The following is a 23,937-nucleotide window of genomic DNA, read 5'->3' on the forward strand; positions in this document are numbered from 1 at the left end:
AGGTGTCAGCAGGGTTGGTTTCTCCTGAGGCCTGTCTGTGCCTTCTGGCTGTGTCTTCATGTGGTCTTTTGTCTGTGTAGACACACGTAAGGTGTCTCTCTGTGTCCAAATTCAGTCAGGTTGGATAATGGCCTCATGTTAACTTAATCATCTCTCTAAAGGCCCTGTCTCCAAATATAGTCATATTCTGAGGTCCCAGGGCTAGGACTTCAACATATGAATTTGGGGGTGGGAGGATGACACAAGTCAGCCCATGACAGAGGGCTTTCATTCATTTAATTAAAAAAAAAAAAAAAGATCAGTAGCAATAGACAGTTTTCATTAATGAGGAAAATGTGAACAGAACTACACTTGAGGAATAAATTTCGCTTGTTAGTTTTGTGTAGAACAAGTAGTAAGGAGGCATGAGAGAAGCAAATACATCAGTTTAGATAAGGTTATCTACCCTGGATGTGTCAAGGGCCGAATGAGGGCAGTGGCCTGAGGAGTGGCTAAGGGGTCAGGGATGTAAGAGGCACTGGAGGGCGACTCTGCCTGGCTTCATAGTCTGCTGGGGGCTGGGGCCGAAGGGAGCTGGAACAGTGCTGACTGAGGTTTCCTGGAAAAACCAGGTCAGGGGCACCAGTAGGGAGGTCAGAGGAGGGGCCAGTTTGGAGAGGGACTGTATTCCTTTTCTATTGCTGCTGTAACCAATTATCACAGATTTGGTGACCTAAAATAACACAGATTCCCTTACTTATAGTTCTTTTGGTCGAAGTCTGACATGGGATCTTACAGGATTAAATCCAGGTGTTGGCAGGGCTGCATTTGCTTCTGAAGGCACTGGAGGAGAATCTGTGGCCTTGTTTTTCCAGGTTGTAGAGGCTGCCTACATTCTTTGGCTCAGCCCCCTTCCAGCTAGCAGTCACACCACTTCAGTCTCCATCCTCACGTCTCCTGCTCTGACTCTCTCATCTCCCTTAGGACCCTTGCCATCACACTGGGTCCACCCAATAACCCAGGACAACCTCCCCATCTCAGTGTTGCTAGCTTCATTCCATCCTTTTGCCATGTAAGGAATTGTTCCCATAGGTCCTAAGTTTTAGGTTGCAGACATCTTTCTGGGGGCCACTATCCTACTGACACAGGGATAGTGTTGATAAGGTTTTAGGCAAAGTCCAAAATAGGGTGCGCTGCTGATGTTCATGGATAATACCCAAACCTCACTTCCTCAACAGTTTCATCCTTGTACCCTGCTCAGACTTTGTCTAGAGTAGCTTATCAGCAGCAAGAGGCTTCATGAGATGTTCATCTTCTTGTCCTACTCCTGCCCACACTGGGGCAAGGTGGATCTCTCAAAGGGCAGGATAGCCAGAGAAAAGGGGAAGAGGAGGAGACAGTGTATAAACCATGTAACTGACCAGCTACAAGGAACAGTCAAGGGTTCTTTGCTGGGAGTGAGGTGGGGACCTAGTGTCCGAAGTTAAGTGCTGAGGGGTACAGTCTGCCGGAATCTGAAACTTGAACCGAATTCACATTGGGTTAAATTATGGACCTACAGGATCTTAAAAATGTAAAGAACCTGAGACTTCCTTAGTCCTGCAACTATAAACCTGGGCTGCACATTGAAATCACCTAGAAAGCATTAAAAAAAAAAAACAAAAAACTCATGCCTGGACCCCTCCCCCAGAGATAAAGACTTCATTCCTTTGGAGTCCAGCCTGGGCATCAGGAGTTTTCAGAGTTACCCAGGTGACTCATGGGTAGCCAGGTTGTGAACTAATGATTTAGGCCAGACATCTCCAGCTTCTGGGTTCTAATGCCTGGAGGTCTGAGGTGGAACTGACGTAATAATAATAGAAAGAAAGAAAGAAAGAAATAATAGAAATAAAGTGTGCAATAAATGTAATGCACTTGAATCATCCTGAAACCACCTTCACCCCCCACCTTGGTCCGTGGAAAAATTGTCTTCCCTGAAACCAGTTTCTGGTGCCAAAAAGGTTGGGGACTGCTGATTTAGGCCAGTTCTCTGCCTCCAAATGATGAAACCATGACCTTTTCCAGGTAAAAGGTGGGTCCAAGCAGAGCCAAGAGCAGAACTCAAATTCCCTGAGGCTCTATCCACCACACCATCTTGACCTCTATATTCCAGGCATGATTATACAACAGACCTGACTGATGGTCAGCTGAGCTGCCTACAGGGCGGAGTCCACAGCATTCTTGTGCCCTGGCCTGTTCCTAGCATGGGGCACTGAAGGGGAATTGCGAGAGTGCTCAGTGAAAGGTTCAATGGGTGAGTGAGTGGGATACTAACAAGCTGCCAGTGGGCAGCTTGATGCTCATAATTAGACACATGTTCCCTACATGTTACTGTCACTTCCCTTTTCTGACGCATGTTCTGAAGCAAAGGCAGCAGAAGACCCACAGACTTGATCTTGGTTCTTTCTGGTCTCAAGGACAACATGTTACTGATTTAAAGAGTTCTCTAAATTAAGAATTGAAAGTGTGACTCGTCAGTGACATTTGCTGTTGAAAACAAAACTATAAAAAGGAATAAGCTCCAAATTAAATCTGATCTTGTGCTAGGAAGGTATTATGAACTAGATATGATGTGTGGGATAAAAAATAAATGAGTAAAGGCTCATTTTTGTATCAGTATGAACATTTACAAAAGAGATGGCCTAGTAATACTATTTTTTAGTTTATTTTTTGAGATGTCCTTCATATAACGTAAGATTCACCATTTAAAGTGTACACTTCACTGTTTTTATGGTAGATTCACAGTGTTATCCAGTCATTGCCCCTGTCTAATTTCTATCACTGCAAAGAGAGACCCCAAACCCTTTAGCAGTCCTTCCCAATTCCGCTTTCCCCCAACCACTAATCTGGTTTCTGTTTCTATGGATTTGATTATTCTGAACAGTTCGTCTAAATGGATCGCATAATAGTGGCCTTTTGTGTCTGCCTTCTTTCACTTAGCATAATGTTTTCAAAGTTCACCCATGTTGTGGCATGGATCAGTACTTCATTCCTTTTTACAGATGCATACTATTCCTCTGTGTGGCTGCATCACATTTTATTTATCCGTTCACCCATCGATGGACAGTTGGATTGTTTCTGTTTTTTGACTATTAGAATAATGTTGCTGTGAACAAGTGTGGAGTTTCAGTGTGGACATATGCTTTCATTTCTCTTGAGTATATACCTCAGAGTGAAATTGTTGGATCATATGGTAACTCTGTGATTTAACTTTTTGAGGAACTGCCAGACTATCTTCTCCCTAGTAATACTGCAAGCTCTCTTTACAGATTGCCTAGCGTGTGTGTGTGCTTGCTGGCTTCCCTGGTGGCTCAGTGGCAAAGAATCTGCCCGCAATGCAGGAGACGTGGGTTTGATCCCTGAGTCAGGAAGATCCCTTGGAGAAGGAAATGACAACCCACTCCAGTGTTCTTGCCTAGGAAATCCCGTGGACGGAGAAGCCTGGGGGCTATAGTCCATGGGGTCACAAAGAGTCAGACACGACTAAACCACCACCGTGTTATGTTTGTATTCTATTCAGTTCTCACAAAATTCTCTGAGGTTGTTACTGTCATCATCATTATACAGATGACTGGATGGAGAATTTTAGGTTAAGTGACTTCCTGAAGGCCAAAGGGCTAAGAAGTGATGAAGCTGGGACTTCAGCCCAGATATTTAGACCCTGAGTTTAGGGTTCTTTCCACTGAGGCAGTTACTAGGTGAGGTGAGTAATCAGATTCATTTTTCATGCTGTTGTTAATTCTACCATCTGCTCTGTATTATTTTTAAAAATCTTAATCTTGATCTTAACCATCTTCCTGAGTATGAAATAGCAGCATGGGCTCTTATTAAAATGCAAACATTATAGCACTATGTGATACGAAAAGTGAAAGCTCCCATTTATCCAGCCCCACAGAGAGCTTCCTCCTCATAGTCTTGGTATGTATTCCACCAAGATATTTTTCAATACACAATAATATTGTGGTTAATCTTGAAATCATGTCCAACTCTTTGCGACCTCATGGACTGTAGCCCAACAGGTTCCTCTGTCCATGGAATTTCCCAGTCAAGAATACTGGAATGGGTTGCCATTTCTTTCTCCAGGGGATCTTCCCAACCCAGGGATTGAACTCACATTGGCAGGTGTATTCTTTACCACTGGGCTACCAGGGAAGTCCACACAATAATATATTATACTTTCCCAATTTTTACCTTTTTTTTTTAACCTACCTGCTGTGCATACTGTTTGGCTGCTTGCTTATTTTCTTGCTATCTGGGACAACTTTTGCCATTGGAACTAGTGGATCTGCTCCACCTTTCTGAGGTAGCTATCTGTCTTTGAAAAGTGTGTCCGGCTGATAGAGCCCTGGGGTGACTGATGAGGATAATTTAGGCCAGTGCTTCTCAAACTTATTTTGCACCGGGGAATGTGAGTTCCCTGGGGATTTTATTGAAATGCAGATTCAGATTCCAAAGGCCCAGGGAGGGGCCTGAGACTCTGCATTTCTAATAAGCAACCCTCGCCAGGTGATGCTGATACTGCTGGTCCAGAGACCGCACTGTGAGTCCAAGGATGTGGCGGCAAGGGGAGCTGTGGAGAAGCCTTCTGGCCCTGGAGTCGTTTCTCCCTGTTGAGTGCATTTTGCTTTTCAGAATGAAATGCTGGAGGAAGGGCACGAGTATGCGGTCATGCTATACACCTGGCGCAGCTGCTCCCGGGCCATCCCCCAGGTGAGCCAGTCCCCCAGGTGAGCCGGTCCCCCAGGTGAGCTGGTCCCCCAGGTGAGACAGTCCCCCAGGTGAGCCGGTCCCCCAGGTGAGCCGGTCCCCCAGGTGAGCCGGTCCCCCAGGTGAGCCGATCCTGCCCCGCAGCGGGTGTCTCCACCCTCCACCCACCCCGCCCAGGCTCCAGACCTTCTCCCGGCAGCAGGGAGTGAAGCGGAGTCTCCTTCCCAGGGAGGCTCACTGAACACGTGCAGAGAGCATCCCATAAAACTGACGCCAACGTCAAAAAATTCCTCATTATCCTTTTATTTTGAAAGCAGTATACGCTAACTGTACAATACCCAAACCACTGCAGAAAGATGTAAAGTAGAAAGCAAGACAGCCTCACCCCCTCCCTCCACCACCCAAATCCCTTCCTCCCACCAAAGCGTAATCACTATGGACTCTTTGCTGCATGTTCATCTGACTCTCTTTCCTCCAACAACATGGATATTTCTGATTATTATTTTGTAAATTATTGTCATTTACAAAAGCGTGTTGTTTCTTATTTATATGATTCAGCCACTTGCTTTTTTACACTTCGTTCTTTATAGCTGACTTTTTTCATGTTGACACAGATAGCATTTTTATCGTTATCATATTATATTCATGGGTCCCAGCATCACCAAAGCAACAAACCCCAAGTGTGTATACAGAAACCATTCCTCTCCCTGGCTCCCAGTCCTAACCCCCAGAGGGAACTGCTTACTAGCAGCTTGGTTCACACCCTTTCAGAGTCTCTGTACCTGTATTATATACGGGCACACCAGCACATGCACTGTTTTGTGTTTTATTAAATAAAAACAGGATTAAATTACCTGTACTTTCCTGCCGCTATTTCCACCCAGATTTATGGTAGCAATCTTTCCATGTCAGGTCAGAGACCTGTCTCATCGCCCCTAACAGTTACATTAATGGTAGTGCATCATATTAATACTTTATCCATTTAATCATTGACTGGTGGATGTTTAGCTTGTGCTACCATTTTCACAATTTCTAAACAATAGTGTGAAGAATGTCCTTGTGCTTATTACCCTTTGCTGACTCTTCAGTGTCGATGACCTGTTAGCAGCCTTGTATGCACATGCTGTGAACACACCTGCCACATGATTCTGATGTGCCGAAAACCCCTGGGCAGAGCAAATGGGCTCCTCACTGGGCCCAGGTGCAGACAGGGGCTTTGCCCCAAGTGCACTCAGAGCCATGGACAGAACATTCTTCTCTGCTTGGAATCTGGCAGAGCGCCCCCCGACCCGGGGTAGGAGTGAGGGAAAGACGGAGGAAGGGAGACCTTGTAGATGAACATAGACATGCGTACAGCACATGTGGGGGCCTAGAACAGGCTGGGGGGGAGGAGGGCTCCGTTCCGGGGACCAGCTGGTTTCCTTCCGGCAGCCGATGTCTAGGGAGCAGTCCTGCCTAGAAGCACTCACTCTATCAGGGCTGCCCCAGCCTCCTCTCACCGTGTAGCCACCATATCACTTCTCATCCTAAATGAAGTGCATTCGAGAGTGAAAACGGGCCCTATTAATAAGACAGCAGGTGTGAACCAGGACTGCCTGGGCAAACCAGAGTGTGCGAACCCCCCTGTCTCCCTGCAGGTGAAATGCAACGAGCAGCCCAACCGAGTGGAGATCTATGAGAAGACGGTAGAAGTGCTGGAGCCCGAGGTCACCAAGCTCATGAAGTTCATGTACTTTCAGGTGAGGGGTCCAGGCGGGTCTGGGCCAGGACAACTGAGAAGGCCCCCACCTTCTAGACACAAGGGTCTGGATTTCTGTGCCGTGTTAGTCATTCATTCGGCAAAACACTGTCTAGTGCCCCTCACCCACCCCAGGGTGAGCAAGACAGACAAGCACCCTCCCCCCATACAATTCACATCCTAGTGGGCAGAGGAGAGTATTTTGGGAGGGGAGGAGAGACCGACCATAAACAGTACACAGCAGAACATGTGCTGTGAATAAAGTGCAATTAGCAAACCTCTGGCCTGGAGAGTGTTTCCGACATGGATGAACTGTAGGGCCAGCCTCAAGGGAGGTGGCGTTTGAACTGAGATCTGTACGATGTGAAAGAGGTGGGCAGGTGATGATCCAGGGGCAGAGGGTTCCAGGCAGAAGGAATTGCAGAGGCAAAGGCTCTGCAACCTCAAGAAGCATGACGGGTTTGAGAAATGGAGCAAAGCCAGGGAGGCTGCATAATGAGCTGAGGGAGTGAGAAAAGGTGAGGTTGGGGAGGTGAGCAGGGACTCAGTCATAAAAGGCATCATAGCTGTGAAAAGAGCACGGATTTTCTTCAAGCATTACACGAAGCTGTTGGAGGTTTCTGGTGACATGATCTGATCAGAGTGTTGAAACAACGTTCTTGCTGCTGTGCGGCTAGTGGATGGGAGGTGAGGGGCAGGTGTCAAGGGCGAGGGAGTGGAGGTGAGAGGAGAAGAGTAACAGCAGGGAGACCAGCTGGGAGGCCAAGAAGAGTGAGTGTTTAAAGGAGGAAAAGAGAAAAGATGGCCAAAGACTCCTGTGAGTGACAGGTAAGAGGGCAAGTTGGTTATCGTGGTTTTGTTGGAAGCCATTCAGGAATGCAGGCTGAGCAGTTTAAGCCCACCCCGTGCCTGGGTGGTAGTCCTGCCATGCACTCTCTGCCCTCCATATGTTCTACATGTATTTATGAGACTCTTAAGTAGACATGCAAACACTGGCCCAGGCTCAGCCCTGTGCCCAGCTCTGTGCTGGCCTCCTGGAAGTGGTGGGGAAGATGCAGATAGAGCCTTGAACGCAGAGCAAGCCAGGGTTCTGCCACCTTCTGGCTGTGACCTTTAAGTCGTTTCAGACCTCTGACACCTTCAATATTCTCACCCTCTGGAAAGAATGCCCATTTCACAGGTTTTCTCTAAGGATAAATAAGGTCCATTAGTAAAGAGTCCTATTTGTAGAGCCCTCGCTACAGAGCAGGTTTACTAACTCACAGATGCTATTATTAGCATCATGGACCTGCCTTCAAGGGGCCTAAAAGCTCTTTGGGAAGACAGGTCCAAGAGAGCAAAACTACTCCAAAATGAAGTAAGTACTAAACTTACTTACTTTAGTGAGGGCCTCCTGACAAGATGTATTTAGAGAAGGGAGGCCATGGAGTAATCAGAAACTCCTCTGTCCAGGACAGTCACCAGTAACCATGAATGGCCATCTACATGAATTCAAATTAAATAAAATGTAAAGTGCATATCCTCCTTGGTGCTTGCATTTCCAGTGCTCGGTACTCACACGTGACGTTGTGTTGGACAGTGCAGATTCAGAACATTTCCATCATCCTGGAAAGTTTTGTTGGACTTACACTCTGGAAGGAGAAAGGGGCTTGATCTGGTCTTTGAAGGTCTCCTATCTCCTTGCCTTGCTTCATTTTTCTCCACAGCTCATACCACATTCTGATATAGAGAATTTATTTGATATTTTGTTTTCTGTCACCCATCACTAGACTATAAGTTCCTTTGGGTAGAGACTCTTTTTTTCTGTTTTGTTCCCCGCTTTACCCCAGGGCCAAGAATGATGCCTGGCACATAGGAGATCCTCAATAAACAGCATCTGTTGGATGAGTGGAGCTCTTTCTCTGAGCGTCCCTCTCACTGTCCATTGCTACCCCCTACTTATCCCGTGCCTGCACTGTCCTAGGTGCTAGGATACATTCATAAACAAGACAGCATGCTCTCTCAGCAAGGACAGGGTGAATAAATTCATTGGTTTGGCTCACTTGGGGACAGGTTCTGGGCTTCCCTCTAGAAATCAGCCTAGGATTTCAGGACTCCTCCGAGGAAGACCTCTGGGCAGTTTTGCCTTTCTCTAAAAGTCCAGGCTCTGAGGAGAGCCCCAGGGAGCCTTGACCAGCTCCCCAGCAGGGAGCTCAGCAAGCCGCCCCACCAGGCTGCCCGGTCCTGACCCGCTGCCCCTCTGCCCACAGCGCAAAGCCATCGAGCGGTTCTGCAGTGAGGTGAAGCGATTGTGTCATGCCGAGCGGCGGAAAGACTTTGTCTCTGAGGCCTACCTCCTGACCCTGGGCAAGTTCATCAACATGTTTGCAGTCTTGGACGAGCTGAAGAACATGAAGTGCAGTGTCAAGAACGACCACTCTGCCTACAAGAGGTCAGGGCTCCTCTCCCTCCCCCGCCCCGCCTTCCTGGGCAGCCGGCCTGTGGGAGAGAGAGGACAGAGCCCTCCTAACAGGCTCAGAACCATGCTAGCCACTCCATAGACACAGCAGGGCTGGGTCTGCCTCTGTTTTTGCAGCTTAGGGAATAAGATACCGAGCTGAGCTTTGGAGAACTGGGTCTTGGCAGGGTTTTCTATCGAGGTGGAATCAAATCCTCATTTACCCCACCAGTGGAGCAGCATTTTCTGTGTCCCATGCAGTCTGAGATTATATTATGATTAATATAATCCTAAAATGGTCACAGGAGTCATTCTCTGCAAGAATCAGAAAGCCAGTTCAAACTGCTCATGTGAAAGACGAAACTGGGTTGGCTCCCAGAACAGAAAAGTCCTGGTCTACCCGATCCAGGTACTCAGGTGATGCTGTTGGTCTGGTTCCCTCTGCCTCTCAGCTCATCTTTCCGCAGCATCGGCTTCATTCTAAGGCTCTTGCCCTGTGTGGCCTCCAGCAGCGTCCCTCCAGTCAGCGTAGCAACCCCAGTTCCTAAGGAAGGAAAGGATGCAGCTCCTTGCAAAAATTTTGCAAAAGCCCCGAGAAGGATTCTCCTTCCTCCAGCTTGGGTCCTGTGCCGATCCCTCCACCAGACATTATGTATGAGTGTGTTGGGGTGGTGCTGATGGGAGGGGTGCTCGCCTTTGCGGTCAGTTGAGGGTCAATGTCAGCTCACAAGAAAGAAGGACTGAGAGTGGGGGACGGGTCATTCCTCTCCAGAAATTTGTATACAGCCACCCCCAAAGTGGGGGAGGGCAGGTGAAAGTAGCAAATCCACCTGTGTTGCTTGAGGCTCAGATAAGCTCGGAGGTGTCCATACACATCTCTTGGGAAGAGTTTGCTGTATTATGATGAAGAGGGCCCCTGTCCTTGAGCCACGTCCTCCTGGGGCTCCGAGGTAACGAGAAAGCAGACAGCAGACTGATCCTCGCTGATTTATCCTCTTGAGTGAACTGAAACCTGTCAGTACCCAGAAGGCAGAGCCCCATTCAGAAATGGCAATTTCACAGAGATCCCATAGACAGCTCATGGTACAGTGTCTTCCCCCCAAACTCTCCCCAGATTTGGTCGACTCCTGCCATCACCGTCACAGCTGACGTGCTCTGGGCACCGGCTGGGACCTTGCTGTGTCTTGTCCGTGTTCCACGGTCCCTGGTGACACGGGCTGCACCAACTCCACCTCCAGGTCAGGCTGGAGAAGTCCCAGTGCTGTGGTTTCCTCCCTTCAAGGCCCACCATGTTCCCCACACCCATCATCCCTTCTGTCCCATCAGGTTAAATAGACTTTTGTTTTCCCCACAATGTTTAGAAGCATTGAGATTTTCCTGTTAATAACACAATACCCAACCAAAAACAGAACATTTCGCTGCTTGTGATTCTTCCGCATGACTTACTATGTAGTTTTGCTGGAGGTCGCTGTGAGGCTCAGGATGCCCGTTTCACTAGGTCCTACCCTCTTGGGCTAGTCTTTGAACTTCAGTGCATTCTTGCTTCTTAATTTCAGGCACCCTTATTACAGGGGTGCAAATAGCTCCAAGTGAAATGACTCCAGAACAGACTTTCCTTCGATGTTAGAGTCACTTGTGCCATTCAGAGCCCTGCAACTTCGGGGATAGTGTATCTGGGTTAGGTGGGAGCTGAGGCCTGCCTTAGGCCAGCGATTCATGAGCATCCCTCTCTACACCACCCCGTCCAGGGCAGCACAGTTCCTGAGGAAGATGGCTGACCCCCAGTCCATCCAGGAGTCACAGAACCTATCCATGTTCCTGGCCAACCACAACAGGATCACCCAGGTGATGGCAAACCCATGTCAGTCCTGACCTGGTGTCCTGGGACTCAAGCTGGGGCCTGGAGGTTGGGGGACCCACAGGCAGAGGAGCTCCGCCCAGATCATTCGTCCCCACTGCTCTACTCAAGCTTTAAGCTGCAGATTTAAGTGTCCCTTCCCAACCACAGACGGCCCCTTCACCCTCTGCAGTTTGTTCTTAGAAAATCTTCTAGCCAGTGTTCTGCCCCGGTATAGGTTGGTATAGGTTGAGAGCTTGGGTTCTGGAGTTAGACTGCCCTGTTTTCTCGTCTTGGACCCTCCATTGCCCTACTGTGAGGCCTTGGGCAAGGTCTCAGCCTCAGTTTCCTCATCTGTAAAATGGGGCTGTTTAGGATTGCAGTGAGAAATAAATGAGATACTGTAGCATGTAGAGCTTAACAGACAAAGACATAAGAAGATGTGGTTATAGTTAGCGCCATGGCTTTCCCAGGATATTCCCACTCAACGGTGAAGGGGCCTGGGATGGAGACCTCAGGTCTTCTTATACAGGAAGTGTCTTTGTACTGCTGAGTCCTGTACTGGGAGATGCCTGCTGGCCCGTTTCTCCTCCACTGAGCTGGGTCTTCCCACTGTCATCCTTGGAGACATTTGGGGCTCAGTCTACACACACCCCCAGAACTAAGCCGAGATGACCACAGGCCAATTGCTATAAAGCTGAACTGCTTTCAGTTCAGCCAGAGAAAGCATTTCTAACCATGAGAACTGCCAGGAAATACAGTGGAGGCCCCTAAGGGGCAGGCCCCTGCCCCGGGTGATGTGCGGCAGTTCTGACCAACCGCTGTAGACTCTGAGGAGAGGTTGCAGGCTCCGCTCCACCTGGTGTGGTCAGCAAGGCCGTGCCCTGCCCCGGGGTCCAGCAGTGAGCCATCCTGGGTGCTCTAAGTGAGGAGGATGCAGGACAGGGGCTAACCAGAGGGGGGCGCTGCTGTTTAGTGTCTCCACCAGCAGCTGGAAGTGATCCCAGGCTACGAGGAGCTGCTGGCCGACATTGTCAACATCTGCGTGGATTACTACGAGAACAAGATGTATCTGACCCCCAGTGAGAAGCACATGCTCCTCAAGGTACAGCTCCCTCAGTCACACCCTCTCACCTCCTTCTTATTTAAAATCATTTTTAAAAGTTATTTCTTTCTTCTTGCTTCAGCATGAGTGCAGATCTTGCTATACAAAGGGTTTTGTAACCAATTTTTTCCCTTTGATATGTTGTGTACACCTTTCTAGACAGTATTAAGGCTATGTCTACAATGTGACTTTTAATGGCTACCTAGTATTTCATTATATGGGGATATTGTCATTTAACAAATCCTCTATCATTTGGTATTTGTTTGCTAAAGTGCATTGAAACTCTGGGGCACTTTGTGTCCATACTCTTGTTAAGTCAGACATCCTAGACGAAATTGCAAACCCATGGGGAAGGCAAAATCTTATAGCTTTTACTATATTTTGCCAAAACGGTCATGTTTGTTTCATCAGTTTACACGTTTCATTTTTAAATTATCAAGTGATGTTTATCATTGTAGAAATTCTGAACAGAAAAGCATTAAAAAATTGAATCTCTTACAATCTTTCCACCCAGAGATAACACTTTTAGCATTTTGATGTATATCTTTCTTTTTTTCTGTACTGATGTATTTTCAACATATGCAGTTTACATAAATTATGTATGTGTATTATTTATCCCATTTCATTAAGTGCATTTGGAATAACATGCAGCCCTTAAATAATGTTGTATGGATGAGTTTTCATTTCTTTAGCCATTATTCTACCCTTAGCTTCTTAGGTTACTTCTAACTTCTCTCTGAAAGCAATAGCACTGAAATGAATAACATTCTCCATATTCTTTATACACACTGCATCACCTCTTTTGTTTTTTTCTTCCCTTTCAGAGTTCCCCTGGTGATTTGACTTTTACTTCCTCTCTATGTCGCCTCTTATTTCAAGAATACCAACCCTGTTGGTGTTCCCTTCTTTACATTTCCATAGCATCTCGAAGAAGGTTGCAGGAGAGTGTGGCTTTGTGACTCATTCACTCTGGCTTCCTCTGCACAGTCAGAAGTTCAGAGAAGTCACCCAGAGTTCAGCAGCTCTCTCACACCAGTGCTTTGTCCAGGCAATTACCACAGCTCTGCCCAGAATTGTTGCTTCCACAAATTAGGTTACTAAACCCCACTTCACCAAGCATCCTTACATGCTGCTATCAAATTCTCAGGCTCTTCATTTCTCTTTGCCTGCTTTTAATCCTCCCACATCTCAGCTTCCCAGCCTTCTCCCTCTCAATTTTCAGCCTGGCCTCTTGGAGTTTTGCTGTTTCCAAGCTCTCTACAGTGTGTTAGTAAACTCAGACGCCAGCAGGGGGCGCCTTTCACCTTAAAGGGAAAAGTCTGGCACACCCCCTGCAGAACCACAAGTACCCATTCCCTAGCCCAGTCCCTTAGGTGTCAGGCATGACTAGTCCCCCGTCACATAGCAACTGCAAGCCGAGGAAGCTGCTTTCAACCTAGTTGTTCAGGCTCCCTCGGGCTTGCTGTACATTTGACAAAAGGAGCAACGTAAGCCAGTGTGCAGGAAACTATTGGGTTGGTCAAAACGTTCGTGCTAGTTTTTCCGTTACACTGTATGGAAAAACCCGAATGAACTTTTTGGCCAACCCAATATTATATGGACCGGAATGTTTAGAATCAGCCTGTCAACCTGCCTATAGGGCACTGTCAGCCAAAATGTGTTCTTTTTGTTAATGAAGTCACCAATGAGATTCCTTGGGAATCTTTGTTGCAGTTTCCTTGGGGAAAGGGTGAATAGTTTCACATTCATTTACCATCTAGTGAGTATGCATCAAGTGCCCGCAGTGTTTGCCAGGGCCTGGGGATGCAGCAGCAGCATCACTCAGTCTTTCTTAAGAAGGAGCTAAGTGCATATATATTGTTGTCAGATCCCGGTTCAGATCCTATCTCTGCAGCTTACTATCTGTGTTATCTTGGCAAGCTGTCTAACCTCTCTGTGTCTCCAGCTCCTCATCTGTAGAATAAGGTAATCATGTAGAATTTGACTTATAAGATGGTGAGAATTAAGGATAATGTCTTCTAAATCCCTAAGCATGGACTCTGGCCCATGAGGAGGACTCAAGAAGTGGCCACCACAATACTAAATGAGAGAGTCCTCTGCTTGTCTTCACAGAAATCAAATTTCTGATTGAGATTAGCTCTACGTGTCCTTCTTTGTGCCAACACATGGGTTTTTGTCATAGAATATGTCACTACAGGGGGTGTGGGTGTGCACATGCCCACGTCTGCTTTTTTTTGGTTTTTTGAAACATTTCCAATGGATGTGACTGGCTTCTGTCTCTGCCTCTTCTCATGCTAGGTAATGGGTTTTGGCCTGTACCTGATGGATGGGAATGTCAGTAACATTTACAAATTGGATGCCAAGAAGAGAATCAACCTCAGCAAAATTGATAAGTTCTTTAAGGTCAGCACCTGGGGCTGGGGCTGGGGCTGGGCATTGGGCCAGGGGATGGTCTCTCTGGGGAAAGGAATGAAATTAGGCAGCAAAGAGTGGTGCTTATTGATTGAACTGTGGCTCTAAGGATCCCAAGAGGAGGAGGAGGATAGAGACAGGGGCCCTAGCTGCCTTGGGTAGAGGAATCCACGCTATTGAAGGTGTGTGCCCCAGTCTCAGGACACAGCCAGAAGGCCTTGCAATGCTTTCCACACACTGCTTTTACCCTTTCCTGAAACCCCTTGCCATCTAAAGAAAGAGGTATGTCCCAGAAGACAGAGCCTGCTTTAATTTTCAGTATAAGTCAGAGCTCACAATTGCAGGAGGATTAAAGAGTGGACGTTACATTGATTCACATTCACAAGCTCACAGACTCTCCTGGTCCACCAGAGGCCTACTCTGCGCCCTGCCTCTGGGTAGAATGCCTTATGGGGTCCAGCCTGCTCTCAGTCCATTCCAGTGCCTCAGAGATTTCATCTTCTGGCCCCAAATCTTTAACAACAAACCTTGAGGTTTGCCTTTGAGGTTTTTGGAAAGGGATTTTCTACTTTGGAAGTCAGTTCCATGTCATCAGTGTATCCTAGCATCAGGCACTTCAGGTGGAATAAAGCGTCTGAGATCAGACATGGGAAAATCAGGCTTAAATTAAAAGTGGATCCCTTTGAAGATGTGGCTGGGCCTGGGTCTCACTGACTCTTGGAGGTTAGGGGGGAAGTAAGTCACCCAAGGGGCTTCCCAGATGGTGTTAGTGGTCAAGAACTCGCCTGCCAATGCAGGAGACATAAGAGGCACTGGTTTGATCCCTGGATAGGGAAGATCCCCTGGAGGAGGTCATAGCAACCCACTCCAGTATTCCTGCCTGGAGAATCCCATGGACAGAGGATCCTGGTGAGCTACAGTCCATAGGGTCCCAAAGAGTCAGACACGACTAAGTGACTTAGCACAGATGCACAAGTCACCAAAAGCATCCTAAGGCTTGGCTTGGCTTCTTTTTGAAGCTAGAACTTTCGCTTTTCTCTGGGACTGCCCAAAATGAAAACTGGGCTTATCTGGGGGGAACTGGCAAAGTCCACCCCTTCCTTAAATCCACATAAATGAGATGGGGGTGGAATTGAAGACCACAGTCTCACCTCACACAGACCTGGGTTTTAGTCTCTCTCTTCCACTACGTAACTGGGTGATGTTGGAAAAGTCACAGAACTTCCCTGAAACTGAGTTCTCTAACCTGAAAAATAGGGATGCGAAAGGTGTCTACTTTATGGGGTTCCCTTGAGGATTCAATGAGCGACATAAGTGACAGAACCTTGGGTTATAATCCTGGCCCCTTGGCTTCTAGCCGGTCTGACTTTGTGAAAAAAATCACTCTAGCTGAGTTGTCAAAGCTTCAATTTGTCCATCTTGTTAAATGGGAATAATAGTAGTACTGACCTCACTCCACTATTCTATGAAGTGAGATAACTGTTTTCTGTTTTGCCTAATAGACTATTTTTTAGAGCAGTTTTAGGCTCATAGCAAAATTGAGCAGAACAAACAGACATTTCCCACATAACTCCTATCCCTACTCATACCCAACCTCCCCCATTATCACAACTCACCAGCAGAGAGGGACATCTGTTTAGTCCATAAATCTGCACTGTTGACACATCATTATCACCCAAATCCCATAGCGTGCAGTAGGGATAACTCATGGCATTGTGCATTCTGTAAGTTTTGACAAATATGTAATGACTATATCTACCATTGTTGTTGTACTTTGTTGCTAAGTTGTGTCTGACTCTTTGTGACCCCATGGACTGTAGCCCACCCGGCTCCACTATCCCTGGGATTCTCCAGGCAAGAATACTGGAGTGGGTTGCCATGCCCTCCTCCAGGGTGTCTTCCCGACCCAGGGATGGAACCCAGGTCTCCAGTGTCTCCTGCATTAGCAGGCGGTTTCTTTACTGTTGATCCACCAGGGAAACCCCTATATCTACCATTGTAGTATCATACAGAATAGTTTCACTGCCCTAAAAGTCCTTTGCTTTTGAAGGATTTAGCACTGTAGTGCCTCATGAATCAAAAGCAGATAGTGAATACCAGCCTCCCCACCATTAGTCCTCCTCTTTGGATAGCAGTCGTCTGCCCTCTGGTGTTAGGTGTTCAAGGTTTCAACTCACCTTGTGGAGTTTCTCAAGAAGGTCACTCACTCCCAGCCAGTGGAATCCAGGCACTCACATCTAGTCCAGAGTTTGGAATAGCAAGGGGCCTTTAATCCAAGGGAAATTAGAGCAGAGAAGACCCTGCCGCGGGAGGCAGGCCATCTGGTTCTCGTTCTTCATCTGTTCTGCCTGCTGGGTAACCTTGGACAAGTCTCTTTGCCACTCTGGGCTCAGATGCTGGAACATAGAGATGGTTGGAGGCAGAGGAGGACCTGTAGGCTGGCTAAGGCTCTTTGTGGTCCCAGGGTCACATGGTAGCATCATCGGAGGCAGAACTAGGGGTCAGCCCGGAGGCACACGTGGAGGCCTGGCTCTCCCAGTGGAAGGCGATGCCGGTCCCTCCCTCCGTGTCTCACAAGCTGTGTTTGCTTCCTTTGCAGCAGCTGCAGGTGGTGCCCCTTTTCGGCGACATGCAGATAGAGCTGGCCAGATACATTAAGACCAGTGCTCACTATGAAGAGAACAAGTCCAAGTGAGTGCCTGCCGTAATGTCTCTCGGCTCCCGCGAGGACGCCCAGCCCGGGCAGGGGGCCGAGGGGCCATTTCAGCCCCTCCCCTCTCCCCAGACCCTGGGCAGGTGGAGTCTGTCCATCACTGGCTCCTGACAGAGGGGCGCAGCGGATGGTGATCTGAGCCCTTTTGCACCCGCCCTTTGCTGCCAGGGTTCAAAAGCACTCAGGGCACAGCCCCGCCCCTTCTCTGTCCCCGCGGTGGCCCATGCCACCTGCAGGGGGACAGCAGGAGTCCTCCTGCCCCCGAGCAGGGGGAGGAGTGCTGGCCCCCAGTGGTCAGATGGAGCGAGATGGCCTTGTTCTTCATCCCACTGGTTCTCTCCTCAGGTCTTGTGTCCATGCAGTAAGTATGCCGTCAGGGTATGGTACCAACGGTTCCAGCCGTGAAATATTGGGTCAATGGCCTCCTCCAAGGTTGTTTTATAAACCACCCTCTAGGTGATCTGTGCTAAGATCCGGGGTGTCAGCACCTCATGGAAGTTTGGGGAACACTGGGCTACAGGCTTGGCTACCCCTTTGATCTCTGGCCTTGTTAAGGAGGCTTCTTCTGTCTACATTTCCAACAGGGGGGGACAAACCATGTTTTCATCAGGGATGAGGGTATTACGGCCTCAAAAATACATAAATGCAGAGTCCTTGAACTCCACCAGCTTTGAGCCACTGCAGATGAGTCTCACCAGGGACAGCTTCGTAACCCAGTGGCTGCTGGTATGTGAGGAGGTCTTCCAGGAAAAGCATGGAGTCCTGAATCCTGGACTTATTTCCTGTGTGAATTCTTAGCCACCTGAAGTTGGTTGGAGTGGTGATGTGCTCAGGGTAGGGGTCAGAGGCTTGAGTGATGTGTCCCCAACCCTACACAGGGAACTCAGAATAAAGGTCATGTTGAAGTATAGGCATGAGGAAGTGTCAGCATTCTCAGTATTCTCTGGAGCGCCCTTTCAGAGGTCCTTCTGAAATACTAAATTCTCCCTAAATGTGTATCTGCCTTGCTTGGCGCCCATGCTTCTGTCCACTGGGTCACTCGGCACCCACCAGATGGCAGAGGACAGTGACCAGGGTCGTCTTCTGTTCTGTTGGCAAAGGAGAATGAAGACTCTCATTCATTCATTTCTTCCCCAGTTTAAGGTGTTTTCTCAAAGATCTCTTTTTTAAAAATTGAGGGAAGTGTTGAGGAGAAAGAGGAGAGAGAGAGGGAGAAGATGAGGGCAAGAAAGAGCAGTGCCTCTCAGGATGGCTGCGGCTTCCTCTCGGTGAAGAGCTTCCCTGTTCCCGGCTCGCTGTTGAAAAACAGACACAACCCCTTTAGGTTTTTCCAGTCCCGCCCAAAGGCCTTTGTCAATGCCAGCTTCACCCACAGGACATAGTGCTGCCAGGGTCAGTTGACAGATCCGGGAGGTCACCCACCTTGCTTTTTCTTAGCTTGGATTCCAGCCCTTTGTAGCCCTAGAGAGGCTGCAAGTCCCTCCCCGCTCGTGTGACTGGTAAGTACTGTGGACACCCGTTACCTGGGAAAGTGTGGGATTGGGCCTTAGAAGAGGCCAGCTCCAAGTAGGAGAAGCAAAGTATTTTCCATGCAGCCTGCAGTCCCTACAGTGGAATTTAGCAGGCGCTGTTGCTGGTGGGCAGGACACCTCTTGGTTGTTCCCGGTGGAGCCAGTCACATTAGCTGAGCACCAAGACTAACTAGTGGATGGAAGGAGCCTGCCCCTCCCAGGGCCAGGACCCACTCTGACCCCCTGATTTTCTGCCCAGGTGGACGTGCACCCAGAGCAGCATCAGCCCCCAGTACAATATCTGCGAGCAGATGGTTCAGATCCGCGATGACCACATCCGCTTCATCTCGGAACTCGCTCGCTACAGCAACAGTGAGGTGAGCTGGCTCTGGCTGGTGGGATGGGGGCCCATGTGGGACTAGGGTGAGAAGGGGTGAGGACCTCCAGGAAAGAAATGATCCTAGGGATCCTGGGGAGTGGATGAGCGAGAGAATACATTTGGATGCAGGAGGGCAGAGTGGCCAAGAGCCAGAGCTGGGATTGACTCTGGTTCTGCTTCTGACCTTCACAAGTTATTCAGCATCCCTGAGCCTCAGTTTCCTCATCTGCAAAGTGGAGCTAATAGTATCTGGAAAAGTTCGTTGAGAGGATTAAACAATATGATGTATGGAAAATGCATTGCACCTAGCAGGTAGTAACAGCCCAGTAATTGTTAGTCTGTACATGATCTAAACATCTCCACCGTGGGTGGCAAGAGAAACAAAGTTCTGGACAATCATGCTCATAACACCATCTAAATATTTTAAAACAATTATAAAAATCATTGTAATAAGCCAGAAAATACAATTAGGAACAGAAGACGGTCATAAAAATCTCTTGTGATCTTTCTAATTACATTTTTACTGGCACTGGATTTTCCTGTTCTTCTTTTTTGAATAGGGAAACACAATTAGTGCACAAGCCTCAGAAAAAATACAGATAGACAAAAGAAGGGAATAACAGTCATGTAAATTCTACCATCAAGAACTCACTATTATTAACATTTGGAGGTATATATATATTATCCTTTGTGGCTTCCCTGATGGTTCAATTCCTGGGTCAGGAAGATCCTCTGGAGAAGGGATAGGCTACTCTCTCCAGTATTCTTGGGCTTCCCTTGTGGCTCAGCTGGTAAAGAATCCACCTGCAATGTGGGAGACCCGGGTTCGATCCCTGGATTGGGAAGATCCCCTGGAGAAGGGAAAGGCTACCCACTCCAGTATTCTGGCCTGGAGAATTCCATGGACTGTATAGTCCATGAGGTCGCAGAGTTGTACACAACTGAGAAACTTTCACTTTCATATATCCTTCTAGATCTCTTTCTATGAAGACCTTGTAATGAATATATATGTTGGTTTAATAAATACAGGTCTGATTTCAATCCCTGTTTGACCTTTTGAAGCTCCAGGATGACTTTGCACTACTCCGTTTATGCTCACTGTCTCCACCATGTGGCTAGTAGCTGTAATTACTCTTTCCAAAACCCAAAGTAGGGAAATGTCTGATCAAAAGGGGGCAACACATCTGAAATGAGAGCAAATGCAAGCAGTATGGTCATTGGATGAGTGGCCCACATTCTTAGCAGGGCTCCTGGTGGACATGGACCAGGGTCAAGCCCAAACCTTTGGCTTTCTTAACTGTATATGCCAATGAATTGAACATAAGCTAAGCTATGGGAGTAATTTAAGTGCTAGGGACACCATTCAATTCTTGTCCAGTTTTGGTGTGATCTAGTGGCAATCCACCCCAGTATTCTTGCCTGGAGAATCCCATGGACGGAGGAGCCTGGTAGGCTACCAATCCACGAGTCGCAAAGAGTCGGACACGACTGAGCGACTTCACTTTCACTTTCTTTCTTTCAAGAATGAGTCTGGCTCAAAGGTATTTTTAAAATTATACACATTATACGTGTATATATACAGATCATTCTCAGTATTCACAACAGTTACATTCTATAAAGTGGCCATCAACTGAATCAGCAAGTAATCGCTCCTCCAGAAAATACAGGGTTAAGTTTCTGCAAGCCTCTGATCATGGTGTTTCTGTCAGCTGATTTTTAATATATAGCCTTGTTTTACATGTGTTTCTGTTTCAAGTCACCTTACGTAATATATATTGTTGATTTGTTAACATTAAATCATACCCAACAACACTATAATTCATGCCTGAACAAAGTTTATCTAAAATACCTATTTTCAGGACTTCCCTGGTGGTACAGTGGCTAAGACTCCACACTCTCAATGCAGGGGGCCTGAGTTCAATCCCTGATCAGGGAACTAGATCCCACGTACCACAACTAAGAGTTTGCATGCCACAACCAAGACCTGGTGAAGCCAAGCAAATAAATAAATATTTAAAAAATAAAATACATATTTTCTCCATAAAGTGCATCACAGCCTCCTTTTTTATAGAGACATAGGCAGAGAGTCAGCACTGTGTTTAGGGGCCATTTTAAATAGTGAAATCACCAGTAAAAAGTATAAGAAAGTGGAAAATGAGGCATTAAGTAGATCAGGAAAGAGACACTTGTTTACAGTAAGAGCTGAAACAAGGGGGCAGAGAGTTGTGTTGTTCAGCCTCAGCTAGGAACATGATTCAGATGTTTTTGCCACTCTGCACACATCTGCAAATGACCATGAAAGCACTGAAAGGATTGATCTTAAGGTTGTAAATAAATTTTAGTAAGTAGGGAAATTCACAAATTCAGAACCCACAAATAATGAGGACTGGCTCAGTGTGTATATGTATACACACACATATATATACATGTCTGTGCATATGCACATGCATACATGCATATTATATTTTACTGTGGAACATATTACATGTTCAAATAGATGTTTGTCTTCACCAATGCATTTCAGTCAATGAGTCATTTGCAATTGGTTGTGAAATCAACTAAGTGAAAGAAAGTGAAGTCGCTCAGTCACGTCCGACTCTTTGCGACCCCACAGACTGACTATAGCCTACCAGGCTCCTCTGTCCATGGGATTTTCCAAGCAAGAATACTGGAATGGGTTGTCATTGATCTCTAATTAGTATTTTGGTATGAAACAACGGGCAATCAGAGGAGGTCTCAAGTATTAAGCACACAGTTTCTTTGTGGAAAATGTTATTTCATGTCTGTATTGAATACCTCAGTCAGTATTTGGTATACACGTCCTACTGTAAATCACAGACCCAAAACTCTCAAAAGCCACTGCTCTGCAATTGACTGGGGTCATTGTGAGTGGGGCTCTGGCATCATACCACCTGAGTTTGAACCCTCGGTCATTTGCAAGCCATGTGACCAACAAGGGACTTCTCTGAGCTTCAGTTTATCGGTGAAGAGGTATAATAATAGCATCTCCCTTGCAGTGTTCTTGGGGGGGGATCAGTGAAATGCAATGGAAAAGTGCCAGGTTCGTTGGCAGTGAAGGTGATGGTCAATGTTCCTCAGGTGGTGACGGGCTCTGGGCTGGACAGCCAGAAGTCAGACGAGGAGTACCGTGAGCTCTTTGACCTGGCCTTGCGGGGCCTGCAGCTCTTGTCCAAGTGGAGCGCCCACGTCATGGAGGTGGTAGGTGTCCCAGGAAAGAGGGTCTGCCCCTCCCCAGCCCCCTCCACTCTGACCTCTGGTCTCTTGGAATTTGTCTACCCCTGCCTCTCTCCAACACTTTTAAACAGGTTTACTGAGAGAGAATTCACATACCACACCATTCACCAATTTAAAACATAAATCCATTAATTTTTAGTATATTTCCAGTGCTATGAAGCTGCAGTCAAATTTAGAACAACCTAACCCTCACCTGGTACAATCACGCCCTGTTCCCTGTCTCTACTGCCTTAAGCCATCTCCTTCTATCTCTGTAGATTTCCCTATTTTGGGGTGTTTCCTATAAATAGAGTCGTATCATACACGGTTATTGTGTCTGGCTTCAACTGCATGTTATCAAGGTCCATCCATTGTAGCACAGATAAATACTTCATTTCCTTTCTTGACTGAGTGCTGCTCCATTGTGTGGACTCTCCCGGTTTAGTTGATCCATTCACCCACTGATGGATGCGGGGTCTCTGCTCTCTCCCCAGTACTCCTGGAAGCTGGTTCATCCCACAGACAAGTTCTGCAACAAGGACTGCCCGGGCACGGCCGAGGAGTACGAGCGAGCCACGCGCTACAACTACACCAGTGAAGAGAAGTTTGCCTTCGTCGAGGTGGGTGCGGACTCCCTGGGTCTCCTTGTCCCCCACCCGAGAGGTTGCTGCTGAGTGTCGGCCGCAGGGCTTCCTGGAGAGGTGCTGGGCTGGCCGGCAGCCCTGGTCCTCGTGTGCATGCACCTGCTCGCCCCCTCCGCCCACCCGAATTCATTTCTGTCCCACGTTGTTATTCAGAAACGGTGAGAAAGTCATTCTGGTCTTAAAAAATCCCAAAGAAAGTGTCACTCTGTTGGAAACAACAGAAGAGAAACATGGCCAAAAAAGATACGAGAAATGCCCAGACTGATGAGAGGTCAGAGAACTACAGATTGAAGCTAAGATACAGAGTGTTGATCAGTCAGGATGGTACAGATCTAGAAGACTGGCGATGTCTGTTGCTGGTTAAAGTGGGATATAGATCTTCTCAGATACTTTGAGTGGCAAGTGTGCATTTTACAGGCTTTCCTCTGAAGGCAGTCTGATCATCTGTATTCAGATTTTTAACATGCATATCATTTGCCCAGAAGTTCTTCTGGGGAAAATATCTCAGAAATAAGCCAACTGTGCCAATCAATACATATGTACACATTTATCACCATATTGTTTATAATGGCGTAATATGTGAAACAACTGAAATGTCCTACAGTATGGATCAGATAAAGTAAATGAAGGTGCAGCTGTATCATTAAATATGATGCAGCCACTAAAATGGATGTACTGATATGAAAAGATATACACAGAATATTAAGTTAAAAAAAAGGTTAAAGAGCAGCATGTAAAATGATGCCATTTCTGCTCAAATTAATATACTTTTGCACATTTGCTCAAAATGGAAGGACTTAAGTGTGTGTGTTTATATATACCAAACCATTAACAGTCATTTCCGGAGACAGGATTCTGACTTCCTACCTTAGACTATATGATTTGATTTTTTGTTTGATTACTGAAAGATATTCTATGGGAGTGAAAGGGCACGTTCATACTGGATTGTGAGTGACAGCTACTGTTTTCGTTGTTTCAACTTTTAGGCTATTATGAATAACGCTGATGCATACATTCATGTACAAGTGCTTGTGTTGAAATATGTTTCATTTTCTTGGATCTATACCTAGAAGCAGAATTACTGGATCATGTGGTAACTCTTTGTTTAAAAATTTGAGAAAATGCCAAACTGTTTTCCAAAACAGCTGGATCATTTTACATTTTCACCAGCAGTATGTGGGAGTTGTAATTTATATTGGGTT

At 47.0% G+C, this 23,937-nt stretch overlaps 1 protein-coding gene across 3 annotated transcripts in view; it reads left to right on the top strand.

The window, feature by feature from the left end:
• The window catches only part of CYFIP2 (cytoplasmic FMR1 interacting protein 2), a 132,178-nt gene that overhangs the window by 25,216 nt on the left and 83,025 nt on the right, over positions 1 to 23,937 (top strand). For all 3 annotated transcript variants that reach the window (XM_043913407.1, XM_043913406.1, XM_043913408.1), the window contains 10 exons: positions 4,651 to 4,728; positions 6,363 to 6,464; positions 8,713 to 8,894; positions 10,649 to 10,745; positions 11,714 to 11,842; positions 14,141 to 14,245; positions 16,854 to 16,945; positions 18,738 to 18,855; positions 21,957 to 22,076; positions 22,586 to 22,711. In XM_043913407.1, the coding sequence (XP_043769342.1) occupies positions 4,651 to 4,728; positions 6,363 to 6,464; positions 8,713 to 8,894; positions 10,649 to 10,745; positions 11,714 to 11,842; positions 14,141 to 14,245; positions 16,854 to 16,945; positions 18,738 to 18,855; positions 21,957 to 22,076; positions 22,586 to 22,711 (1,149 nt within the window). The remainder of the gene's footprint in view (positions 1 to 4,650; positions 4,729 to 6,362; positions 6,465 to 8,712; positions 8,895 to 10,648; positions 10,746 to 11,713; positions 11,843 to 14,140; positions 14,246 to 16,853; positions 16,946 to 18,737; positions 18,856 to 21,956; positions 22,077 to 22,585; positions 22,712 to 23,937) is intronic.

The sequence above is a fragment of the Cervus elaphus genome, chromosome 9 (genome assembly GCF_910594005.1).
Source record: "Cervus elaphus chromosome 9, mCerEla1.1, whole genome shotgun sequence".
NCBI lineage: Eukaryota > Metazoa > Chordata > Mammalia > Artiodactyla > Cervidae > Cervus > Cervus elaphus.